We start from the raw sequence: 22,994 nt of genomic DNA, 5'->3' as shown, positions 1-22,994 counted from the left end.
CTTCGACATCGGCAATGAGGAAGAGAACGAGACAAGCATTCATTCACAAAAGCTTCTTCTGGAATAACGTAAAAAAAAACCAAACAAAAAAAAACGCTGAACTTATGATATTTAAATAGATGGAAACAACTTTAATAAACAGAGAAAAGAATGCAGTGGTTGCAGCGGAGGGCTGGACAAGCTGCAATATTCTCCACTATAAATTTTGCTCAACCGCCGAGACTTGAAGCAACATAGTTTTGACTCTGAATCTGGCACACGAACATGGGAACATCCTGAAATGTGGAGGCCGCGCATTTGACTCCGCTTTTACTGTCCGAACCCGGATTAACGAAAAAGCACGGGATTAAAAACGGTGACCTAATGAAATCCAAGTCAAGCAGAGAGACAATTATAACATTTAGAGCAGCATTATGGACACCATTACATGCCATACGCAAAAACAATAGCCCTACTGTAGTTTGAAAGATATTTCTATGACATATTTTCTTATGTGAACAATTGAGCAATGACTATAATTAACATTACTGGAGCAAATCTTAAGCGTGGAACCAAACATTATGACTTCAATGAGCACCAAAGTATTTCCAGTTTGGATTCAAATTGGCTCAAATTTCAAATCAACTCGATGAGTTTTTGTTTTGGTGAGCAAAGCTTTGGCCTGATTATTCCGGACCCCGTACTCCAATAATATAAACATATATGTTCAACAAAAGCAAATAACTGGTTTTAAATTAAAGATTGAAAACATCCTGAACTTCAAAGTTGAGCAAAAACAAGTACTTTTTTTTTTTAAACATTGATTTTACTTAATTACTTATGGTTGCGGAAAAATGCATTTCATTTTATTGATTTTCCAAATGTCATCTTGCTGGGTATTTGAATGTCATTTAGCAGATTGGAAATGTATTCAGACAGCTCAGTACATTTGCTCTATAAATTATCTGAACTCATATTGGCAATTGGGGGCTGCAAGGTTTTAGGGAAACACTGAATGACATATCTGACATAACACCAATTCTGATGAACCCACATTTTCTTGATCATCCCCTTTCCACAACATGCAGAATGTTGATCGCCACAAATCAGGAAGTGGCTACAAGAAAACCAGCTGGTCACCTAAGCCTGTTCCAGGACTACGGTTAAATATACCCAAGATTTTAAAAACGGCTGTAACTCAAACCACAATCAAGGTTGACCAAAGTCTATAAACTACAAATAGTGAGAGAAGAATCATAAGAAGGCAAAAAAAAAGGCATCTTGGGAGAAATACTTGAAGCTTTTTGTACACATCCTTACCAACTAATCCAGTAATTGCCAGTTGGTGAAGTGGCATCATCTAAAATCTGATCTCGGGCAAATATAGCAACTTTACAATAGTGCCTAAATGAGAAAAGCAATAAAGAAACAGAAAAAAAAAAAATCAACAGGAGGAATGTTGCTGGGAGTTGATGACTATCGTTTTGACATTAAAAAAAAATAAAAAAAACACCTGTTGGTTCGTTTTCTATTCCCGTCTTATTTTCACCCATTTTTTGCAACAAAACTACTGATTTCACATAATGGGTTGATATTTATTAGTCGTTACTGTCAAAAGACATACTCATGGGTCACAATTAAATCTTTTAATTAGGTCATTATGTTTGCTACCACCATTTTTTTACTCTCCCCCTCATGTGCACGTGTGCATGTGAACTCTTCCTTCACACACTAAATTTAGTCAGCTCTGCACCACAAAATCCAAGCATGGGTCAAATTAAAACAAGGCTTTCAAAATATCGCTTAGTCTAGTCTTGGCGGTTCTCTTGCACTGAACTCCTGGAGACCTCTAAAGCTCTTTACAACCTTCTGCTTCCTAACCCTTTGACTTTGCTCAACTCAAATCACTTTCTAATCTTATCAGCTGCAGGTAACAGACAACAAGCAGACAAGCTGGATTATGTCGCCTGTCTGCCTCACACACCCTCCTACATAGTCCAGGCCATGACATGCTGGAGGATGCAACATATAGAGAGACAAGCAAGGAAACGAGCCAGACGTGTAATAAACACCGATGTGGCTTAGAAGAGATAGAAAAAGAAAAATGTTTTCAGCCAAAACATCAAACCGACTTATGTGTGGATCAAATTTTGTTTGTGTTGAACTTAGGGGTTTTTGAGAAAGGGCGAGAAAGCGGTCAACTGAGGACATCTTGCCGAGAGGATCTAAACATCGTATTCCCAAGAAAAGCAATTCCTTGTTGGATTTCTCACTCACATCAGGGGCAGAAAAAAAAAAAGAAGCAACAACCAGTCGCATTACAACTCGATCCGAAAGCAGCCAAAGAAAATATAACCTCAGAAACAAATAGGGATCATTTTCATCCTGATTTCATCAATCAAATCCAAGGCTACACATGTATTCATGCTCCCCAAAATCCTCAGCTCTGAGATTTTACATTTAGTCCATCTCTAGGTACTATCCAGTTATAGTTCCTTTTTTCATACTTTGAAAAAGATACGTTTTAGTTTTATTCCAAATGGAAATCACACTTGACTTGGACAAAGTTTCCAAACCTCGATTAAAGTGAACAAAAAGACTGGATTTGAGCAAACCTGACATATTACAGCAGCTTTCTAGACATTTACTTTTGCTTTGTATGATATACGCGGACAAGGAAAATGAGAGTTTGTACAGTTTTTTTTCCCCTCACTACAACTTGTCATTTTTTGCATTTAATTTTACTGATATGCTAGAAAGGATACATACAAGAGAACACGGTGTCGTCTGCATAGAAGTGAATTAGTTGTATCTGGAGCAAAAATGTAGAATTGGTTAAACGATGAAGAAATGTCAAGTTATTAAAAAAAAAAAAAAAAGGAATACACTTTGCAGTTTAGTACCATTAAATGTTTCTTTTAGGAATCTATGTAAAGACCCGTGGAGCTGCAATCTCAAATCGACAAACAATGAAAAGCCTTTCCAGACACTCCGGCGTGAGCACACCACAGCTGTCTAGTGTTTACTTGGGCGAAATCTTTTGCAAGCTTGGACAGATCACTCGCCCTTTTCGCCCAGCACCTGAAACATCCGACCCCCCCCCCTCTGTTAGATACCAACACAGCGTAACCCAACGCTTCCTGTGCACGATGACACACATCCTGGTTTCTTCCTTGCTCCTTCTTTGCTCTACCGACTCCATTTGTGGACGACTTCTGCTGGTCTTTGGAGAGAACTTCGTCTTCCGTCTCTCTCTCTCTCTCTCTCTCACTCTTTTGCAAACACACACACACCATGTCAACAAAAAGTGTCTGTGGGAGTGTTTCCACATGAGCTGTCAGTGTCCATTGTTTCAGGCCGCAATTCATATCAGGACAAGAGTCAGGGCTCATTCCTCCCCTCCTCCATTCTTTTCCTTCCTCTCCCATCCTGAACTGCTGAGTTGGCCTGATTCAACCGCCAACTCGTGGCCTGGCTGTTTGGAAAAGGGTGTGTGTGTGTGTGTGCGTGTGTGTGACAGGGGGGCAGTTTCTTCTCACGGTGTGGCTGTCTGCTTTTGTCAGGCATCTGAGTCACTTCAGAAGCAGATAACCTAACAGCAATAAGTGGCTGAATGATCCATGCAATTTAAAGTATGAAGCGTTAAAGAGAATTGTACGTCGGGCTACAATTTAACGTGATCAACTACAAACTACTATCTTGGACCAGCTTCTTAAGATATATTCTTCAGTAAGCAGTAAAATGAGAACATGAGATTTGGCGAATCAAATTATTAATCTTTATCGAGCTGGAAGAAATTCCAGTCACTTGCAGCAACGGTATGAAGGAAAGTTTTAGCCATTTTCTTACAGTAACGGATAAAAACTTTGGTCAACCTCAACACCTGGAACCCTGCTCTCATCTACTTAGGTTAAACAGATGGTAAAAACTTTAACGGTTTTATGTATTAAACATTTTGAAATTTAATTTGCTTTCTGAAGATCACCTGAACACCCCCTCTGGATACATTCTGTGACTCAGCGGGTCCCCCGAGCGCCTTATGTTTAGAAGCAGCAGCTTCATAGGCGTTGACGGAGCCATTTTTACAGAGATGAGTGCCCCGGGTCACATCTTCTTTACCCCAGTAAAATTCTTTATCAGAGTTCCTTCAAAACAAACAAAAAAAAAAGTTGCGATTACTAAACAAAGTGCCCGCAGATCAGCTTGAAATCAGAAGAAAGTCGGACGCGTCAGGAAACTCTGAAGCAAAAAGGAAAGACTCGAGAATCATCCACTGTACCGTTTCGGCAGATAAGATTGCAGTCTGAAGCCGGTAATCTTAAAAAGAAAAGACAAAAACAACCAAAAAAACAAAAACAAGATAAAAGTTTAGGACATCTAAGAAGCGTGTCGATACACGTCCAACATCGTAGACAAGGAAGTGAGTTTATCTTTAAGTAGTAAAATGACTTAAACTAAATGGTCATAAATACAAGAGGAAAGCAAGTAAACCTTTTTTTTTTTTTTTGCGTTTAAGAAATGTACCTCTTGAGCTTATATTTAGATTTTGTGCCCACGTGCCGTTTTAAGTTCAGCTACACCCTGGCAATGTTTTTTTTTTAAATCTACTTTATCCACCATTTTTTCCTCAACAGCAAATTAGTTCCCATTTCACCAGGGATGCCGGAAAGGTAAACAACCCTGAAGAAACGGTCAACTCCCTCTTGGCAGGACAGACTCGCTCACTATTTCTAGTCAAAAAACAACAACAACGTTAAATAAATCAACTGTACCGTCGCAAAAAATGTTATCTTTTTTTTTAAAACACTTCTGACTGGCTAAACAAGGCTTGACAAGCCAAATATCATTAAGTGAATATAAAAGAGAGATAAAGAAACTGATAGGCATACACGCAACCTTTCTGCAGATATACTGGTTTGCACAAGCCGGGTCATACTTGTGTGCATCCGTCCCGTATTTATGCCACATTCCTGCTGTAAGGATACAAAGAGGAAAGTGTCCTCTTATTAAAACTCACAATTTTTCCAAATACCAAGACAATATGAAGAAATTGTCTTGTTTACAGCCTCGATGTTTCCTTCGCTACCAGCTGTGCGCCTCTCGTCATGAGCCGGGCGGCTCTGAAGCCGAGCTCGCCTGCGGTGAGCGTCGAGGAGCGGAGTCGGTCCCTCCTTTGTAATTATGGACTCTGAAAATAACTCTTTACAAAAGGCCCGAGGTTCATGTTGTGCTCGCTGAACTCCGACGCACAAAAGCTGCGTGATGTCTCTCCTAAGCCAGACTAAGTGGATGTAGACGAATTCCTCGGGGGATTAAAGAGATTTTTGTACAACCTCAAAAGAAAAGTTGTCTATTTGAAGTACGTAAAATAAATGAGAAATGCTTGGAAGTTTACTTCATCTGGAGCAAGACAACCCTCGTGGGACGCCGTCGAAAACGAACAGGAAACTACGCCGGATCGCCAGATAACCGCAGCAATCCCCCACTTGCACACGTTTAAAGCCAATTTGCACGTTTTGATTAGAATTAGGTGAGCTGGGATTTCATCAGAGGAAACCAATCTTTCGCTCAAGCGTACACTTGTGCTGGTAACTCTTTTTTTAAAACGGGGATTAGTGCGAGTTTTCTACTGTTGCGCACACATACAGAGCATGCCTGGCCTTGTCTTGTCATCCAGCAAGGCTGTAATTAAGGAGGAACTGCAGTGAGCAGTCTCACAGCGAGCCGTCTCTGCACAAACCAGCGACTCCGCCCTCGAAAACCCACTAAACGCCCACCCGGCATGCTAACTCCCCCACTCTCCCTAACCCTAAACGTTCGCCCCTTTTCCCCGCTTTTCTCATGCCTCTGCCAAAAAAAAAAAAAAAATGTAGCCAGGGAATTTTTTCTCGGTTTTCCCATATCCAGTCCATCTCAGTGTCTCTGTCCTGGAAATTACCGTTTGTCATTTATGAGTAACAATTTATTCATTAAAAAAAAGTTGTTTGCTGAAACCTCAAATACAAGGTATTCAAAAACAGCGTGATCCAAAAACATGAGGACGTGCTTCATTTAAAACGGTATTAATGCCTCACTTTGAGTGTATTAAAATGGTAACATCTGGGAACTTTGGGAATATTAGGATTTTTTTAAATTAAATTATTTTGTTTGTTTTTACACATCAGTCAGGGTTCTAGATTTTCACCTATATATATATATATATATATATATATATATATATATATATATAAAGACAGATCAGCTTCTTAATATGATGTTTTTGGACTTATTTTTATGGTATTAGAGCTGTATTAAAAGTAAAAAAAAAAAAAAAGAAGAAGATAATCCAGCAAGGAAGCCAGATACCCATAAACAAGAAAGAATAGAGAATAAAAATTTAATTTTCTGGAAAAAAGAAATCCTTCCTATTAATAACTTCAACAGCTGTTAGAGCGATGTCAAAAGAAACGTGTGCTTCGGTCAGTTAGTCTATAAATCAGATAACCATGTCACATATCCTTAATTTCCTTTTAAGCCATAAAAGCAAGAGAGGAAGACAAACATTTCAATCTGGTTTTTTCCTCTGTAAAAGGCTCAAGGAGTGGCTGCAGTGGTGGTGGTGGTGGTTTAGGATGTTGTTTGCTCCGGAAAGACCGGGTCGATTTTAACTTGACCACTGAGATCTCTGACACTCAACACAACAACAAAAAAAACAAAACAAAGACACAATCACATCTGTAAGTCAGAGACAGGAGTTTATAGAGGTCTTACTCAACATGAATGAAATGTTTCAGGAAATAGCCATATCAGGATATATTTGTCGGCATAGAAAACACACCATGCTCTCGTGCTACCAGGTTGCACAAACAGCAACACTCTTCGGTGCGGCCACCACTGCAGAGTGAAAAAGAAAAGATTCAAAATGAACCATTTTCTGGGTCAGTGAGGTTTTTGAAGAATAAAATAAGAGGAAGTATTGATATGCAAGAAGATAAAATTATTTTTACTTTTTACATAAAGAGACATGTCTGCAGTTTACTAGGGCCGCAAGAGAGAGCGATATTTTCAGCAGGACACGGAAAGGCTGAACAAAGTGTCTTATGCTTTTGAGGTTTTAATCTCGGCCATGGAGGATTCAGGTTTGGGAAATGTTGGCAGACTTTTTAGAGAATACACACAAAGTATATTTAATAATTTAGCTAGTAATTATAGATATCCTAACCCGGGTAATCCCAAATATAAGGTATCCATAATCATTTTGTCTATGCTTTAAAATGTTTGCAGCTAAAGTTATATACATCTCACATAACAGATCTCAAAGAGATCAAAATCAGTTAGAAGCTGTACAGAAACCACAGATCAGAATTTGACCCTTGAACTCTGACCAGTTCCTTTATCCTTAAACGCAAGATTTTACTTGACCATTCCAACACAAAAAAAGTGGATAATGTTGAGCTTAAGGCTGAAAAGGGAGATAATTCTATAAAATACTCATTAAAACTGTAGGAGGGGTTCCTGACAGACACTCCTTTCCCATGATGTCTGGAAAGTTCACTGTGGGAGAGCAGGAGGGGCGGGTGGAGGAGCGGTTCAAAGAGGGGTCGTAAACCAAAATGAAAGCCGGGACTTAGGAAACATAAACTCCAATATACTTCTGACAACGCAACAAGAGTTTAATTAAACTGCCAATTCACCCCCACACCCTGCAACAGAGGCCAAAGGAACAAAGACGAGCATTGCTACTCCGTGTGTCGGCTGCATATCGACATGCGCGTCTGAAAACAGCTCCAGAAACCCAGTGAAGACATGTCAGACAAAAGCTGCATGCTTGGCACTTGACCGGGGTTTGTGCCTTCATGGCTTTTTCGTGTCGGCTGCTGTGATTTACGGCGTCGCTCAATCTGCTTTCCTGTGCTGCTGCAGTCAGAGGCACAAAGAGAGGCCTCTCCACACCAGACATGGCTGCTGCTGCTGCTGCTGCGTCCGGCTCCTGGCAGGGATCGCGCATTTCCATCACACTTGAACTACGACGCTTAATGTAGAAAGACACCCGGAGAAAAGGCCACACAGGTTTTTATTGAGAGGCCCGACCACACAGACAATTATGTAATCTGAAAGGATTAACGTTGCGTGACGGCTGTCATTTGGAATCGGAAGGGGCACATTTTTATTAGTGGCCGATACTTAATAACCTGCTTAAACTTTATAAGCATATTCCCAAATTTCACTCTATTATTTTTTTCCCCCCTTTCTGTTCCCGAGAGGAAGAAAAAAAAAAAAAAAAAGCAGTAATAATATGTTCAGTGTATCCTCGCTTCCTCTTCTCCCCACTTTCTGTCTGCGTTTCACAGTCAGGCAGACTCCCCACTGTCTGCCTCCGTTCCCCCCCCTCTACTTGTCCTTAATCGGTGAGTCAGGCCCGAGGTCTCTTACGAGAAGGATGACGACCAGTCTGAGCAGCTACGTACAAGAGAAAACCCCAGAACGCATACCAAGATGATCACCCAGATGGGCTTCTTGGAGAGAATTGCACTTTCAAAGCTTTGTCCAGGAAAAGAAATTAAAAACAAGTAATGACAAGGTAAATAAATGTGCTTCCTAAGAAGCATCCCCCCCGTTTTGTTTTTATTGGCATCTTATTATAGCGGGAGCTTCCCTGCACAGCTGGAGGTCACCAGAAGCACCTGTGTACATGAAGCACGGGCACAACAAAAGATTACCGAGGCTAAACAACAAGACAATAAACTTCGTAGGAACAAAATGGATGTGCAGGTATGAGGAAAGGGAACACGCTTGGCAAAACGACAATTGGTTAGTTACACGTTAGCATTTCCATAGTACCCAAGTCAGTTGGGTAAAAAAATGAAGACAGGACAGATTGTCAACATTGCACAACGCACAGAGGCAACTCCTTAAAGCGATGACTAACATCATGCTGCACCAAAAAAAAAAAAAAAACAATCTGTGAAGTTTTCTTTCAAGCCATTTCATCAGGCTGTCGTAGTTTTCCTGCATTGCTTCCTTTAAACCGAACCCAGTACTAGTGGAAATGACACCACAGCAGCCTGGGTCTCTGTTAACACGTTTCTAATGCAAAAGGGGAAACGGCAAAGGAGGCCAGCGTCGGGTCAGAGAAGCAACAGTTCCTTTGATCTTCAGGAAACCAGGAGGTCCAACATGCAGAACGACATCTGTCTGCAGATCTCAGGGTTTTGTTTTTTAAACTTGTGCTACATTTGCACGTCTCTCTTTAGCTTGGCTGATGTCGGCATCCGTGGGTTGTTGGAGCCGTAAATATTGGCACGCTGCATACGAAGCCAAATAGAGACGACCTCGGATCAGCTGAATAACTCTGTTTATTTAAACTCTTAGCCTTTTCCGCAAACGGGGGTCTCTGCTCTTTGTTAAAAAAGAAAAAAAAAAAAAAGTTTAGTCTACATGCAGTCTGCTTGTAGCGTCTGGAAAAACAGCTGAACTTTCCCCTCACGAAACGCAGGCCGCAGCCTTGCCGTTTCGTGACTGGTGCAAGTATTTGAACGAGGGTTTTTACCAAACCATCATAGAATTAAGTTTGGAAAGTTGCAATCAGAACTCCCTCACCTTAAAAGACTGAAGAATACAACAAATCAAAAAGCTAGTCATGTCGTATTTCGACTTTAAAGCAACCTTTAGCTTCAGTAATTTCTGAAGCATCCTTTAGCATCTATGAGTGATAGGCGTCTTACAATTTGCCTAACAAGAAAGAAAAAAGAAAAAGCAGAAAATGTGGGATACTGTCTGTGATATCTTTAGAGGCAATTCAAAAATATATCAAGATATAATTTTTTTCTTTTTTTTTTTGGCTACATCGTCCACCCCTACTTATTGTACAGTCACTCCTCCTGGTAAGAAGATTATAAATACAAAACATACAACAGAACAAAATGACCCAACATCTACTTTGATAAGATAAGTGAACTTTAAGCTGTTAGGAGATCATTCGTGTTCAGTATTCAATATACAAAATGTTCCTTCAGAAAGCATAATATTTTATGAGATGACACACAGCAACAGGTGGGGCAGAAGTGTGTTGCTCTTTAGAAAACTCATCTTTTTTTTTTTCTTTTTTTAAAACCCAGCTTATTTATGCCTCCATTAATCAAAACAAAGGAAGCGAGTTCTTGGTTCTATTTGTTAGATGATCCATCCATGATAGTCGTTGGTTTTTAGGTCTTATTAGTGGTAGAAACCACAAAACCCCCACCCAAAAAACCCTCTTAGGGTTCCTCAACCATCAGAGAGACCTCACCTGAAAACACCCAATCAATCTTCCTTCCATCTCTTCACCCTCACAGGAGATAAGTGGCGATTATCCACAGACTCTACGAGGCTCCCAGGAATACGCCACACATTTCTAACCTGCTTTGTCTGCGTAAAGGTCATCAGTTAAGATTCGGACCCCACAGGGAGAGCAGCATGCATCAGGAGCAGGATTATCACTACGTCCCAACAAAACCGTGGCACGTGCTGCAGATGCTTCGCAAACAAAAGGAAATCTGGGCCTGCGAGGGAGTGTCAGGTAGATGAAAGAGACCAGCGCATGCCGTCATAGCCATTGTTAATGCAGGCGGAGTGGGAAAGGATGCACAAAGTTATCTGATCTGAGGGTGGAGGAGGCCGTCTCTCACCGAGTTACAGGTCAATTCACATCAAATAGCTTTTAGTAGTGAGCTATTAGTTTTCTTTTCATGTCTCATCAGTAAAGTCTTTGAAACTCAATTTATAGCCTAAACCGAGACGATAATCTAGTTTCCCAGCGTAATAAATCAAGTAAAACATGGGTTGGACACCTTTAAGGGGTGTTTTCTTTTTAAAAAACACTAGTGATTCCCAATAAATATTTATTTTTTTACCGTCCGAGTCTCAGTGGTGATGTGCGTTTTCACACGGGGTGGTCTGCTGACCCCGGTCACAGAAGACACACGGTGACACCACTGATGACCTGCACTCACAGGGTGGTACTGTCTGACACAGTCATTATCATGCTCACTTTCTCATGCCAGCATCACAATGGGTGCAGGGTATCTGCTCTGAGGAATGAGGTACTCACACAGCCACACATTCACCTCTTTGTCCGGCTGCTAACAAAAGGCTGCAGATACGCAGGACGGTCAGACTGCCTCAGCGGCACATTCTGATGAAGCGCTGAGGCTGACATGGCCAGCATGTCATCTTCAACCAGAACGTCTTGCCGTTTTCTGCTCCACTCCCAGGTCACCTCTTCTTTTTCCTTAAAAGGGACCATCACTCCTTTCCAGTAAATGCTTATGGAGCTTTATATTTATCTTTAGCTTTAGCTAAAGATAAATATGACACATAAAATGTTTTAATGACACATAAAACATTTAGCTTTATCAGAACAAGAGTCCAGAGAAACCCCAACTAGTTTATAGATTATGGATTACTTATTATTAAACATGGGGAACCAATACGTAGTTTTATACTTTTACCCTTTTGTTTTTCTTTTAGTTTTGTTTGTATTTTCTTCTAATTTATGTAAAGCACTTTGAACTGCCTTGTTACAGAAAATGTGCCATGTTAAAAAAATAAATAAATAAATAAAAATTACCTTACCTTTGAATATCAGATTATATCGAGAGTAAAAATAAAAACCATAAGTGTGTATGGATTAAAAAAAAAATCTAAATGCATGTTTAAAATACATCTATAAAAGTACAACCATATTGATTTGTGTTAACCGAGATGCACCAAGCTGAGATTTGTAGCCAATAAAACTCTGACTGATTTTTGCAAATTCCAATTTCTCTGTAAGAGCTGAGATTTGCAGCATTTAAAATATTATGTTAAACTTTCTGCCATGAGCGGTTATTCACATTGAGAGGCAGCAGAGTGCGAGTAAATAGGAATTGCTGTAAAAAGATTAGAGATAAACGATTAAGATCTGAACGGCATATTTGACCTGTTGATTCTGATTTCGACCCGTTCCAGCTACTCATTCCAAGGTCTGATATACAACATAGCCAAAGGTTTGAGCTGGAGAGACGGTCCAACAGAAAATTGCAGGACTATCTCGATTAAAGAACACATTCCCAATCTTTATTTGATTTTATAAAACTCAAGATGAAACCATCTCAATGCAGACGTGTTTGTGGACCCAAACGGTGGTAACTGTTGGTCTTGACACATTTAATGAGCACAGGAAAACAGAGGGAGGCATGTGCGACCCACCTACATCTCATCTGACCCGATCAAAGCAAAAACCACATGATTCCAACCTCTGACTGTTTCTGTGTGCGTTCCCTACAGAATGTAGCTCCTTATCATACATCCAAGGCTTCCCAACAATCTGCAAGCAATTTTTAAAACACAACACAACAAACGGAGCTCAAAAATATACAACAAGAGAAACTTTTCTGTAACATTTTCACTCTTTCCAGCCATTTGCTCAAGTCTACTCCGAGTCAATCTGCCACTTCGGTGGCTAGAGGAAACCTCCACCAGGGGAGGAAAATTGTCGTTTTCATACCCAAATAAAACCGGAACTGAAACAACCACGACTACAAAATAAGAAACGGTTAATGCAGCCAAAATGACGAGCACCAACTTAAGCCTTTCACACCTCTTTGATACATCAACAACTTCCATTTTGAAGAGGAGTGTCGATCGGTATGATCAGCCAACTCTTGGGTATGTTGCGTTCACCGATCACATGAGACGGATTGTACATCTGAGCTTCTGGCTTGGCAGTCGCCATTCAGAGCCAAAATTTCGTTAAGCATTTCCACAAATTATTCACAATAAAAACCATCATCGGATTAAACATCCTTTGCATCATTTAACACCAACAAAAGTGAGTTTAGTCAGCTTTGGTCATCTTAGTTTTCAGGCTGATTTGGGCCTCTTTGGTTTCTGAAACCTATTCTCAGATGGAAATCCACATCATTGCTGTTCACAAAACTGCTGCACGGCTTTTGAACTTTAGCCAAATGTAATTAAAACTATACTCTAGCGTGTCCACACATTACCCAACACGGCGAGCAACATTCCTAGAAGGATCGAGAGTACGAATAGATGCGAATGTTGATGGATTCATTTGCATCCTAGCCAGCTCTCTGGCAAGCGGTCAAAACCCTCTCCAAACTCGGGGATCAATGACAGAACGGAGACGGAGAGAGGAGCTGGTTCCCATTCAGCACGCCGCGGGTTTGGGTATTGAACAAATACGCGCTCGCATGCAGGCACACACAGGAGCTCACGAACGCAGGGAGCTCCTTCAGGAGCCTCCCTTTTCATGCAGATCTTTTGTCTCTCAGTAATGTCTGGTATGCCAGCTCTGCTCAATGACCTGATTTCTATGGGGCTGCCGAGGCACCAATCTCTCTCTCTCTCTCTCCCTGCGCTTGTGTCTGTGTTCATCTGCCTGCAAGGCCTTCCTCTGGATAAAGCACAGGGCTTAGCTGGGCAGACAGACACAGACCAAGTCTGATCCGGTGTACAAGAGCGCAGGGGACACAAAGAACACAAACAGAAAGTCTTGCATGAAGTAAACAGAACGGGCCTCAGGGCAAATTTAATTGGATGAGGAAATGTATATATTCCCCCCCCCCACCTCTAGTTGCCAGAGTGATTGCAATGGAGGAAGCAGCTAATAAAAATAGATGCTTACTTTACACTTCAACTAGTTTTAGGATGTTTAAAACAAAAATGTTTGATTCTACCCAACAACTTTTGAGACAACTTGTTTCTGTACACTCACCTCGTCTTTGTACGAATACCCTGAGCAGGGGATGAGCCGAGTCGACTGCCTTGGAGAAGTTCTCGTCGTTATTGATCGGCAGGAAGTCCCCGTGAGTGTCGGCGTAGCCAATCATCACCTCTATATTCGCGAGGCGGTGAATGTGCAGGATGAGCTTGTAGAACTCCTCGAATTTACCAGGCTTGACCCGGTTTACGGAGAACCGTCTGAACTCTGCTCCGTACTAAAGAAAGAGGAGGAAGAAAAAAAAAATAGATGTTAATCCTAAAGTAGAAAACAAGGATGCCACTTGGATAAATAAAAAGCCACGGCAAAAGTAAGCTTCTGAACAATGTATAAATAAAAATGGAGCTTTGAAAAACCAGTTTTGACACAGTCAGCCGGTGCATATTTTCAAACATTTACTTTACACACGACAGCAAAAAACATTTGACCTTCGGGGAAGAAACAGATTGAGGTTGCTTTTCAACATACCAAGTACAAAGTGAGAGAAATAATTATGCCATAGTAAGAGAAATGAATTTCCTTTTGCACATCCACTGCTTTTATGCTAAGCTACTTCTCAACTTTGATTAGCACAGACTCAAAACCAGAAGGTTAACATATTTATTCAGTTTATTCAACCTGATAAATGCAGATACAAATTAAAAAAATTATTTATGATGATATAACCACATTTTTTGGGTTCCGTTTCTTAAAGCACAAATAGGCCTCATCACTGTCCGATTTGTCTAATCTGGGGAAAAAAAAAAATATAATCTGAAGAACTTCATGATAAAGAAAGGAAAATTAAAAGGAAAAAAAAAGTTTTGGAGTGGCCTAGTCAATGTCTAGACATAAATCTATTCGAGTATCAAATCATCCAGTTTTCCTCTGCTGCACTGTAAATGACAGTTATCGCTTTAACTTGATGACAGTAGTTGCCCCCAGGGGTGGCAGAACCATTCATTATGTTTAAGAGGCAATTACTTTTCCACGTAAGGCTCAGTTGTTTGTACAGCTTGTTTTGTTTAATAAATGAAATAATCCTTTCAGCATGGCCTCCAGTATTACTCTGGTCTGATATTTAAATGTATTGCATTTAAATAAATAATAATAATAAAGCAAACAGAAGTATTCTGTAAAGGGCATTGAGCTAGGATTTAAGATTAATTAACTACCAGCAATATGTATTCTGCTTCTTTAATGGTTTGTAAACAACCTGTGAAGCTCAGTTTCCGCCTCATTGAATGTGTTAGCAGCCAACCAAAGATAAACCAGGAGAGGAAATGAGTGTGAAAACTTTGGATCGTATTCATTTTAAATTAAAGGAAAAAGGAGCCATTAAACAACTTTTTTTTTCTACCATCTACTGCAGCTCAAATGTCAAATGTTTGAACAAATACTTCATCAGGAATGCTAAACTTCATCCCTTAAAACAGAGCAACTTTACTGTTCTCTAGATCAATCAAATTTTATTTGTATAGCACATTTCAGCAGCAAGGCATTTCAAAGTGCTTTACATAATTAAATGAAAACAGCATGTGAGAAAGAGATTTAAAAAACAATTAAAACATAGAAAGAGAAATAAAAAGCTGTAGAACTTTAGTCGAAACGCCGTCAACTGGGACTCCAACCCTTTGGACTTTAGTCAAAACGCCGTTTGACAAGGATTGTAACCTAGATCTTCTTATAGTCCTGCTCTCTCTCACCATCGCGCAGCCTGAATGCGCTTCGCTACAAATATCTCTCAAGATAAGAAACAAACTTAGATATTCTATTAGGGCTCTGAAGTGGAGCAAATTTGGTTTCAGATGCGACTGGATTTCTCAACAGGTCGCACTGGTGCAACCAGTCGCTGAGGGTAAAACAAATGAAACCCCCCGTGAAACTGAAAGCCTCCCTGAGGTTTCACAACAGACAGATGTTTACAGAGACAGAAAAGGGCGGACACCCTCCCTCTGATTGGCTCTCTTTGTTTTAATTTGTCCCACTAAAGTCCTAATGGCTCCGATTGTTTCATGACGCCAAAAAGTTTTATCTGCTGGAAAAATGAACAACAAATACAAAAGTCACTTTCCTGAGTTAATCACTGAAAACGGCAGTCGACTATTTCCGTAGAACATTTTTTTATAGCTGGATAAACCACATGAATGAATCACATTAAAACACAAAATGCAGTAAAATAAACACGGAATAAAGTTCCACCCAAAATGATTCACGCTTCTGGCAGATCTATTTAGCTCTTAAAACATCTTCTAAGTCAGATTTTCTTTTAATTCATTTATCTTAAGGTTTAAGTTTCAGCTCATAGAAGCTCTTTAGACCCTTTTTGAGCGATTCTGCTTAAAATACATTTTGTTTACTAGATTGTCTACCAATAAAAAAAGAAAGAGAAAATAAGGTAAATAGACGTAAATAATCTAGACTATACTTTTAAATAGCTCTGCACCTTTCTGTGGTTCTACTTGCATCACTGATCCCAACACCAACTTCCACACTAAAGAGTGTTCCTACTTTGACCTGGTTGCACTCATAGACGTTGGTTCACCATTTGATGCACGTGCACCAATAAGAACAGATTCTTGCGGTGTCTTTCTTGGATAGGTCAGTAAAACATCATAACCTCAAGGCTGAAATTTAAAGTAGGCAAAAAAGAAAACAAAACAACAATTTTTTTTATCGTGACTCAGACACACAGATGTACAACCGAAACATTAAAGCGCATCTCAATAATCCACCGCAAAAGACGACAGCAGCAGTTCTGCTGCGTGATTCACATGGGTAATTTGTAGACGTTTGTTACTGTAATCATCAGCTTACATCACTAGTGAGCTTTTATCAAAGGCAGAAAGCAGAGAGAGAGAAAAAGAGAGAGAGAGGGTCAGGGACGAACAGGAAGGAGAGGAAAAGTGCTGACATGGTTGCAGACGGGCAGAAGATATGCTACACCGTAATTAGAAGATGGCATATTAAATTTCAGAGAAAGCCTAGTGGGGATGCCAGAGAAACTTCCTGCCAGGTTTACTTCAGGCACAACTTGCGAGTCAGCAGCTTTATGATGAAAATGTGACGCCCCATTTGGGTTTAAGCTAATATAAGCCTAGCTACTCCGGAGGATGACACAAGAAGCCGACCAGCAGGTTCTGTCGGCGTTCAGGCCGGAGCTGTTAACTTTGTGGAAAGGGAAACCTCGTCTGCAATCAAGTCTGCAATACTTAAACATGTTAAACTTGAGTTACCAAATTGTTGATCTCCATCAACCTTGTGGTTTGGGGAAAAAGTCTTCTTGGTACGGTATGTCACGTTCATTGTGCTCAGTGCAGAACCACCCCAAGGCCTGGAGCAAGCCCGGACATGGCATGATTATTCACAGGCTTAAGCACTCAAACCTGGCACTAAGAATACATCACCTCAAACATGACATCACCTGTCCTTCTGGCCTATCGGGATGAAGTGACGCCAAACAAGCTCAAACATGCCTGGAAGCCTCCTAACTGACACACAGGAGAAAAAGGAAGACGAGTCGCTTCTTACTTTGGTCAACACTCACTTCCTCGTCGTGCAACGCTCTGCAAGTTGAGGCTGACTTACCGATTCTCTGTAAATAAATAGCCGACTATGGAGTGCGCAGATGATAAACAAATAAGTTCTTTATATTTAAAGGTATGCAAAACAAAGTGTTTAGGTAGTGTGGAAAAAAAGCTTCACCACTACTCCCACCTGCCTACAGTTTATCCCCCCCCCAACACACACGGTGATAAGAGCTTTAGGCGACTGAAAGCAGCTCCTTGCTGAGGCTCCCTGACAGACAGCCAGACACCTCCAATGTTATCCCTGATAAGCTTATCGCCTGAACAGTTTCCCTAGAGAAAACCAAACATGACCTGCAAAGCGCAAGGCACACACACACACACAAATCAATCAGAAGCATACAAAAGTATCAGAGCAAGTGACGAGTGTCACTTCTGGAAATGTGGAGGAAGCTTATCTAATGTTCACAAGGTTTGTGTTTTCTTTTGGACAAACATTTTTAAGCATCAGCTGGCTTTAATGGTTTGATTTTGAGATCTGATGGCTTTTTTTTGTTTGTTTTGTAGTTAATATTGCCTGCAATTAATGATGAGTAACAGGAATGTCATCTTTTCTTCAGGTTAAACTGTGTTTGGATCCGCTCTGGATTGCATTTCTAACAGGCCAGAGAGGTCAGAACACAGCAGTTCTGGTTGGAGTTCATTTCTAACTAAACTAATTTCTCATTAGAAGACAAAGTTACACCAGCAAAGTTTCAGTCCAGTGGCAAAGCGAACTTAGGAGTGATCTTTTGAAATTGTTCTTAGAAATATGCGTATGGTTCAAATAAGATGCAGTTTATTAACTAAGAAAAACTAAAAGAAAAACAACCCCCTCCAGCTTTAAAATAATAATAATAATAAAAAGATAGGGGTTTAGGAATCTTTTACAACATCTTGTTTCCACGGTGATCCTCTTTTTCAACAAATTAAAACTCGACTTCTGATATATATTTTTCATTGATGTCGAAATTTCTCCTGAAAGGAGCCAGTTGTAAATGCCCCCAGTTGGAAAACCACTGGTGTAGACCAAAACTAGACGATATTTTATTATAACAGCATTAAATATGCACGTCAGGAAATAAGTCGGACTTTGTTCAACTCTACTAAATTTGCTTCAGAATGAAACCAAACTGGAGATGAGGAGTTATTTTCTTTTTATAGTGCCACAGACACCTTGGCCATGTTCTAAAATTGGAAGGAGATCCGGTTTTGGTGACAGATGCACTACAGATGGGTTCCTCCGTGGAAAAGGGGCCGATTGTCGAATCTTAAGAAAATGTGAAAACTAAACAATAATGCCTTGAAATGTTCTCCCTGTAAGTCAACTCGATTGCCCCAAAACCGAGTCGTTTTTAAACAATATTTAAATCCAGTATTCGTGAATCAAGAAAGACATTTTTAGCCCCTTGAAATCCAAATTGGCAGGAAAATAAATAATAATCAGAACGTCACTAAATCCCATCTTGCGTAGGTCAGTATGAACTAAATATAGCTTTCGCCATTCATCTCTCTTCTCAGTCATAGTTGAGGTGACGGGCTGAACTAAGCAGCTCAGACTCTTCAGCACACGGGAAACAGGCTGGAAGGGAAACAAAGTGACAGAGAGTCACGTAATGTTGTGCGTGAGGAGCTACATCTGATCAAACGGGACGGGGGGGGAAAACGCGTGACGTAACACGACGGTGAGTCAGCTCTCGATGTGATGATGATGCTGATGAAGCTGCTCTGTGGCAGCTACACCCACAAACAACCCCCCACCCCACCCTCCCGGTGGCGTCACAGCCAAACGATGCAGAAGAGAGCGACTCTCCAAGGTCACCGTGTGTGTTCATGGTTGACCCCCTGGGCTGGATGTTTGCCCACCTGCTGTCAGCTCCCCAGCCGCAGCATCTGTCAACCGTCTCACGGACCTGTCAGGCGGATCGATGGGGGAGGGGCTCCTTATCAATATTCTCAGGCTGTGGTGATCACGGTTGTTTCAGCGCCTTTTCTGATCAACTTTTGTTTTCCACTCAGCTTTCTATAATTGAGCTTGGATGTAGCACTCTGGGAAGATGATTAGTTATTTACTGATTGATAAAAAGGAGAGAGTTTGAAGGTAAGCCACTGGCTTTGGTGAACACGATGGGGGGGAAAGCAACTCTTGACAGATTCTGATGAGAGTAGATCAGCTCTACATTAGTGTGTGTGTGTGTGTGTGTGTGTGTGTGTGTGTGTGTGGGTGGTGGCCCCTGAAGCACAGTAGCCTTGTGAATCTCCCACAAACTACTGTCTGGACTCTTTCCTTCCACTAAACTTTCAATTACTATGATTGAATACATCATTCTGTGCAAGAACAACAACAAACAACTAAACAAAAAGAACAGTCAGTCCTCTGTATCTTTTGAAATGTCTCAGAAACTCAGTTTTGGTTTTTAATCCACAGTCTTTAAAAGTTAAAAATGAGGAAAAATTCTATGTTTATCTGTGCAAACAAAATGTTTCAAAATTTTCTAAATCCCTGTAGCAATGGTAGGACTTTCCACAGGAAACCTGGTTCCCCTTTGATGAAACAAAAATCTTTACATACTATCATGACTCTGTAATTAATTAGTTTGTGGATACGTCAATTGATTCAAATTAGCCACCAGAGTGTAGGCCTCCAACGAAACAACAATATGTAGAATAAATTGTAACAACTGCAGCCACAATGTTACATTTGATAGATTTTTCCCCCCCCACATTCTTCTAAGATTGTCGCTGAACAACAAACAAACAAACAAACTGTATTGTGTTTTAAAACCCCACAAAGCGTCGTGAAAGCCAATTATGACCAGACAGCACACAATCTGTATTGTCGGAAATAAAAACAATCGCTGCAGTTCACACAGAAACACCCAGAACCTGGTCCGGTTCGGATCAAAGCGTTGCAAAGAGAAGGAAATGTGTTGCTAGTTGCAGACAGATTCTCCCTCCAGCTCCTGCTTCGCTACGAGACGACCATGTGTGCGATTTTTTTTTCTTTTTTTTCTTCTTCTTTTTTTTCTTACACCAAACTCTGGTTGAGTCTTTAATTTATTTACATAAAACCACCCACCTTGCTCTTCACTTCCACGGCGTCACAATCGGTGTGTCGCAAAGGTTGCGACTTGTTAAAGCTCCGATTCATTTTGGTGAACGAAGAAAAAGAGGGAGAAAAAAGAAGGGGGGAAAAAGTTAAGCCTCCCTTTTTCCGCAGAAAGAGGGGATCCTCCGATCCTCAGCTTTTTCTTTGGAAGTCCGTCCGCTTCGCTTCCTGCAGAAAAGTCAAAGTTTGTTTGTGGTTTCTGCTCTTCTTGTGTGTTTCCAAAGTGCTCCGTCAGAAGCGACAGATGACTTCACGTTGCAAAAGCCAGCGAGAAACTAACCGCGTTGACTTGGGGAGAGTGGGGTAAGTTTTGAAATGACATCAGCGCTCCTTAAAAAAAAAGGGATTCAGGGATGCGTTCGAGTGCTGCTCGTTAATCTGACGTTCCTCACTCCCGTCTCTCGTTCGTTCAGTAAAAGGACGAACGAGAGATGGGAAATGAAGAGACGAGTTAGTGAAGAAACACGAAGAAGAAAGGTAAATGTAAATATAGAAATAAAGACACAGTAAATGAATACATGTTTGCAAATAAAGAGAGAAAGAAGGGAAATAAGAAAGAAGGAAGGAATCAAGAAAGAGGAAGAAAGACAAAAAATATGCTTTTAAAAATATATATGTATGACTTTTAACACAACACAATGTATAGACATTCAAGTCATACTTGAGACAGTAATTTGAAGAATAAACACAAACTTATAAATGGCAAAGCAAGAACCAACAATAAAACGAGGCACACAAACAAAAACCCAGCAATTATTTCCCTAAGTAGGTGGATGATAAAAAGTAGATAACCACAAAACAAACAAACAGAGGTTACAGAAAATCAATTATAAATTAGACAGAAAGCAAATAAAATGTTTGAGGTCTTTATAAAAGAAAAACCTTTTATAAAGACCTCAAACATCTGTGGAGAGACATAAAAAATATAAACGAAAGTAAAAAAAATAATAAATTTTTTTACAGCAGCTGCAAAGCCAAGAAAATCTATGATTTACTAACCAAAAGATGTCAAGAACGTACAAAAAAATTAAATAAATAAATAAATAAATAAATAAATAAATAAATAAATAAAGTTAAAATAGTAGACACATAAATCCAAAGGATTATATGGACACGTATAAACAAAATGACACCGTTACAGTGTTTATAGGTGATTATTCACGTCTGGGAGGAACAAAATTCAGAACGAAATATAAACCACTTCAATAATGAAAACAACTCCACCGATTAAAACAATTAAACTACTGAAGAACTCATCATGGAAAAAAAAATAGCAAAACAGGTTTCGACAAAGGACTTTACATAACATTCAAGCGCAACGTTAAATTATTGCAAAAAAAAAAAAACAAAAACAAAAAACAAAAAACAACTAAACATAAGTGTCATTATCGCAAAGTATTTTTTAGTAGATTCTGTTATTTTTAGTTACGAAACAGATTTTTTTTCTACAGAGTTCTACTATTTCCGATAGACGTGAACACATCACCATTTGGTCCAGACCTCCAGAGCGCCAGAGGACGCATTCCTGCGGGCCTGCTCTTATTTACCCAGACTGAGTGCAGATGGTGCACATGATCAAAAACAAATGAAAGCAAATATTTTATGTTGGTTTAATTTACCATTTGTGCTACAGCTAAAATAGGCCCAGCTCAATTAAAGTCAATCGGTTGTTTATTTCCCCCGAAGACAAATTTGTGACTTGTTCTTAATTAATTATGTTTTCAAAACAACCTAATTAATATCCAGCCAAATTTTCCAAATTATTATTTGTAGAAATGTATTAAGGGTTGGAGCAGGTCGTGAAACAGTTAGTAGAGAAACATTCTTCTAGATAAATTTCAGCAGGGAGATTATTTTCTTTCTCTTTTTTTTTTGAATCAGCATTTGAGCTGATTTAACTTAACAATTCAGAGAAGATAAATTTTAGGAAAACTTGCAGCTGTTGACTTAGGATGTTATGTTTATTTACAGGAAAATGTTGCCTACTGCTGATCAGAAAGTGGTACTGCGTCTCTTTGTCAGCTTCCTTTTTACATCAATGAAATACATAAGAGCAGAAAATAAGGCAACTCCGCATTTTACACAACTTATCTGTACTTTAAGTAGCATAGCCGCTGTTCAAAATGGGAGAGACAAGAGAACATGTTGTTCGAGTAATAATTTAACAGTTTTTACTGTGAGACTATCAAGATGCAATAAAAGAAAAAATTGCTTTATATGTTTAATATGTAAATCTTTACCAGGGGTGACTGTAGATACGAAGGGAGCTGTGAATAAACTAAAACCCTTCAGTTCACTAACGTAAAAGAAAATGTATGTCAAGACTCTGAGAATTTCTGTAATTCTACGTATGTCCAGCAGAGCGCAGCAAAACCTCAAATTTAAAGAAGAAAAAAAAACCCTGCGTTTAACCCAAAATTAAAATAAGCCTATATAAAATGTGTTTTAAATGTATCGGCTTACTTTTCAAATCCTTAATATCTCTGGTACTGTGCAAAAGTTTTAAACTCCTCATAGGTTCTTTATACTTTCCTTTCAGTGACACCGGCAGTCTAATAATCTTTCAACATATCTTGATCAGTTATTGAGGCTGCATTGAAGTTTTTTCCTTGTAATAACA

General features: G+C 39.8%; 1 protein-coding gene across 1 annotated transcript in view; it reads right to left on the bottom strand.

The window, feature by feature from the left end:
• The window catches only part of pard6gb (par-6 family cell polarity regulator gamma b), a 33,368-nt gene extending 12,495 nt beyond the window's left edge, over positions 1-20,873 (bottom strand). The window contains exons 1-2 of the mRNA XM_007547775.2: positions 20,345-20,873; positions 13,715-13,937 (exon numbers count right to left, since the gene is read on the bottom strand). Of these exons, the coding sequence (XP_007547837.1) occupies positions 13,715-13,937; positions 20,345-20,416 (295 nt within the window). The 5' untranslated portion in view covers positions 20,417-20,873. The remainder of the gene's footprint in view (positions 1-13,714; positions 13,938-20,344) is intronic.
• Positions 20,874-22,994: the final 2,121 nt, after the last annotated feature.

Source organism: Poecilia formosa, unplaced genomic scaffold (assembly GCF_000485575.1).
Source record: "Poecilia formosa unplaced genomic scaffold, Poecilia_formosa-5.1.2 Scaffold21, whole genome shotgun sequence".
Taxonomy (NCBI): Eukaryota; Metazoa; Chordata; class Actinopteri; order Cyprinodontiformes; family Poeciliidae; genus Poecilia; species Poecilia formosa.
This window is presented reverse-complemented; position numbering and strand designations above follow the sequence as displayed.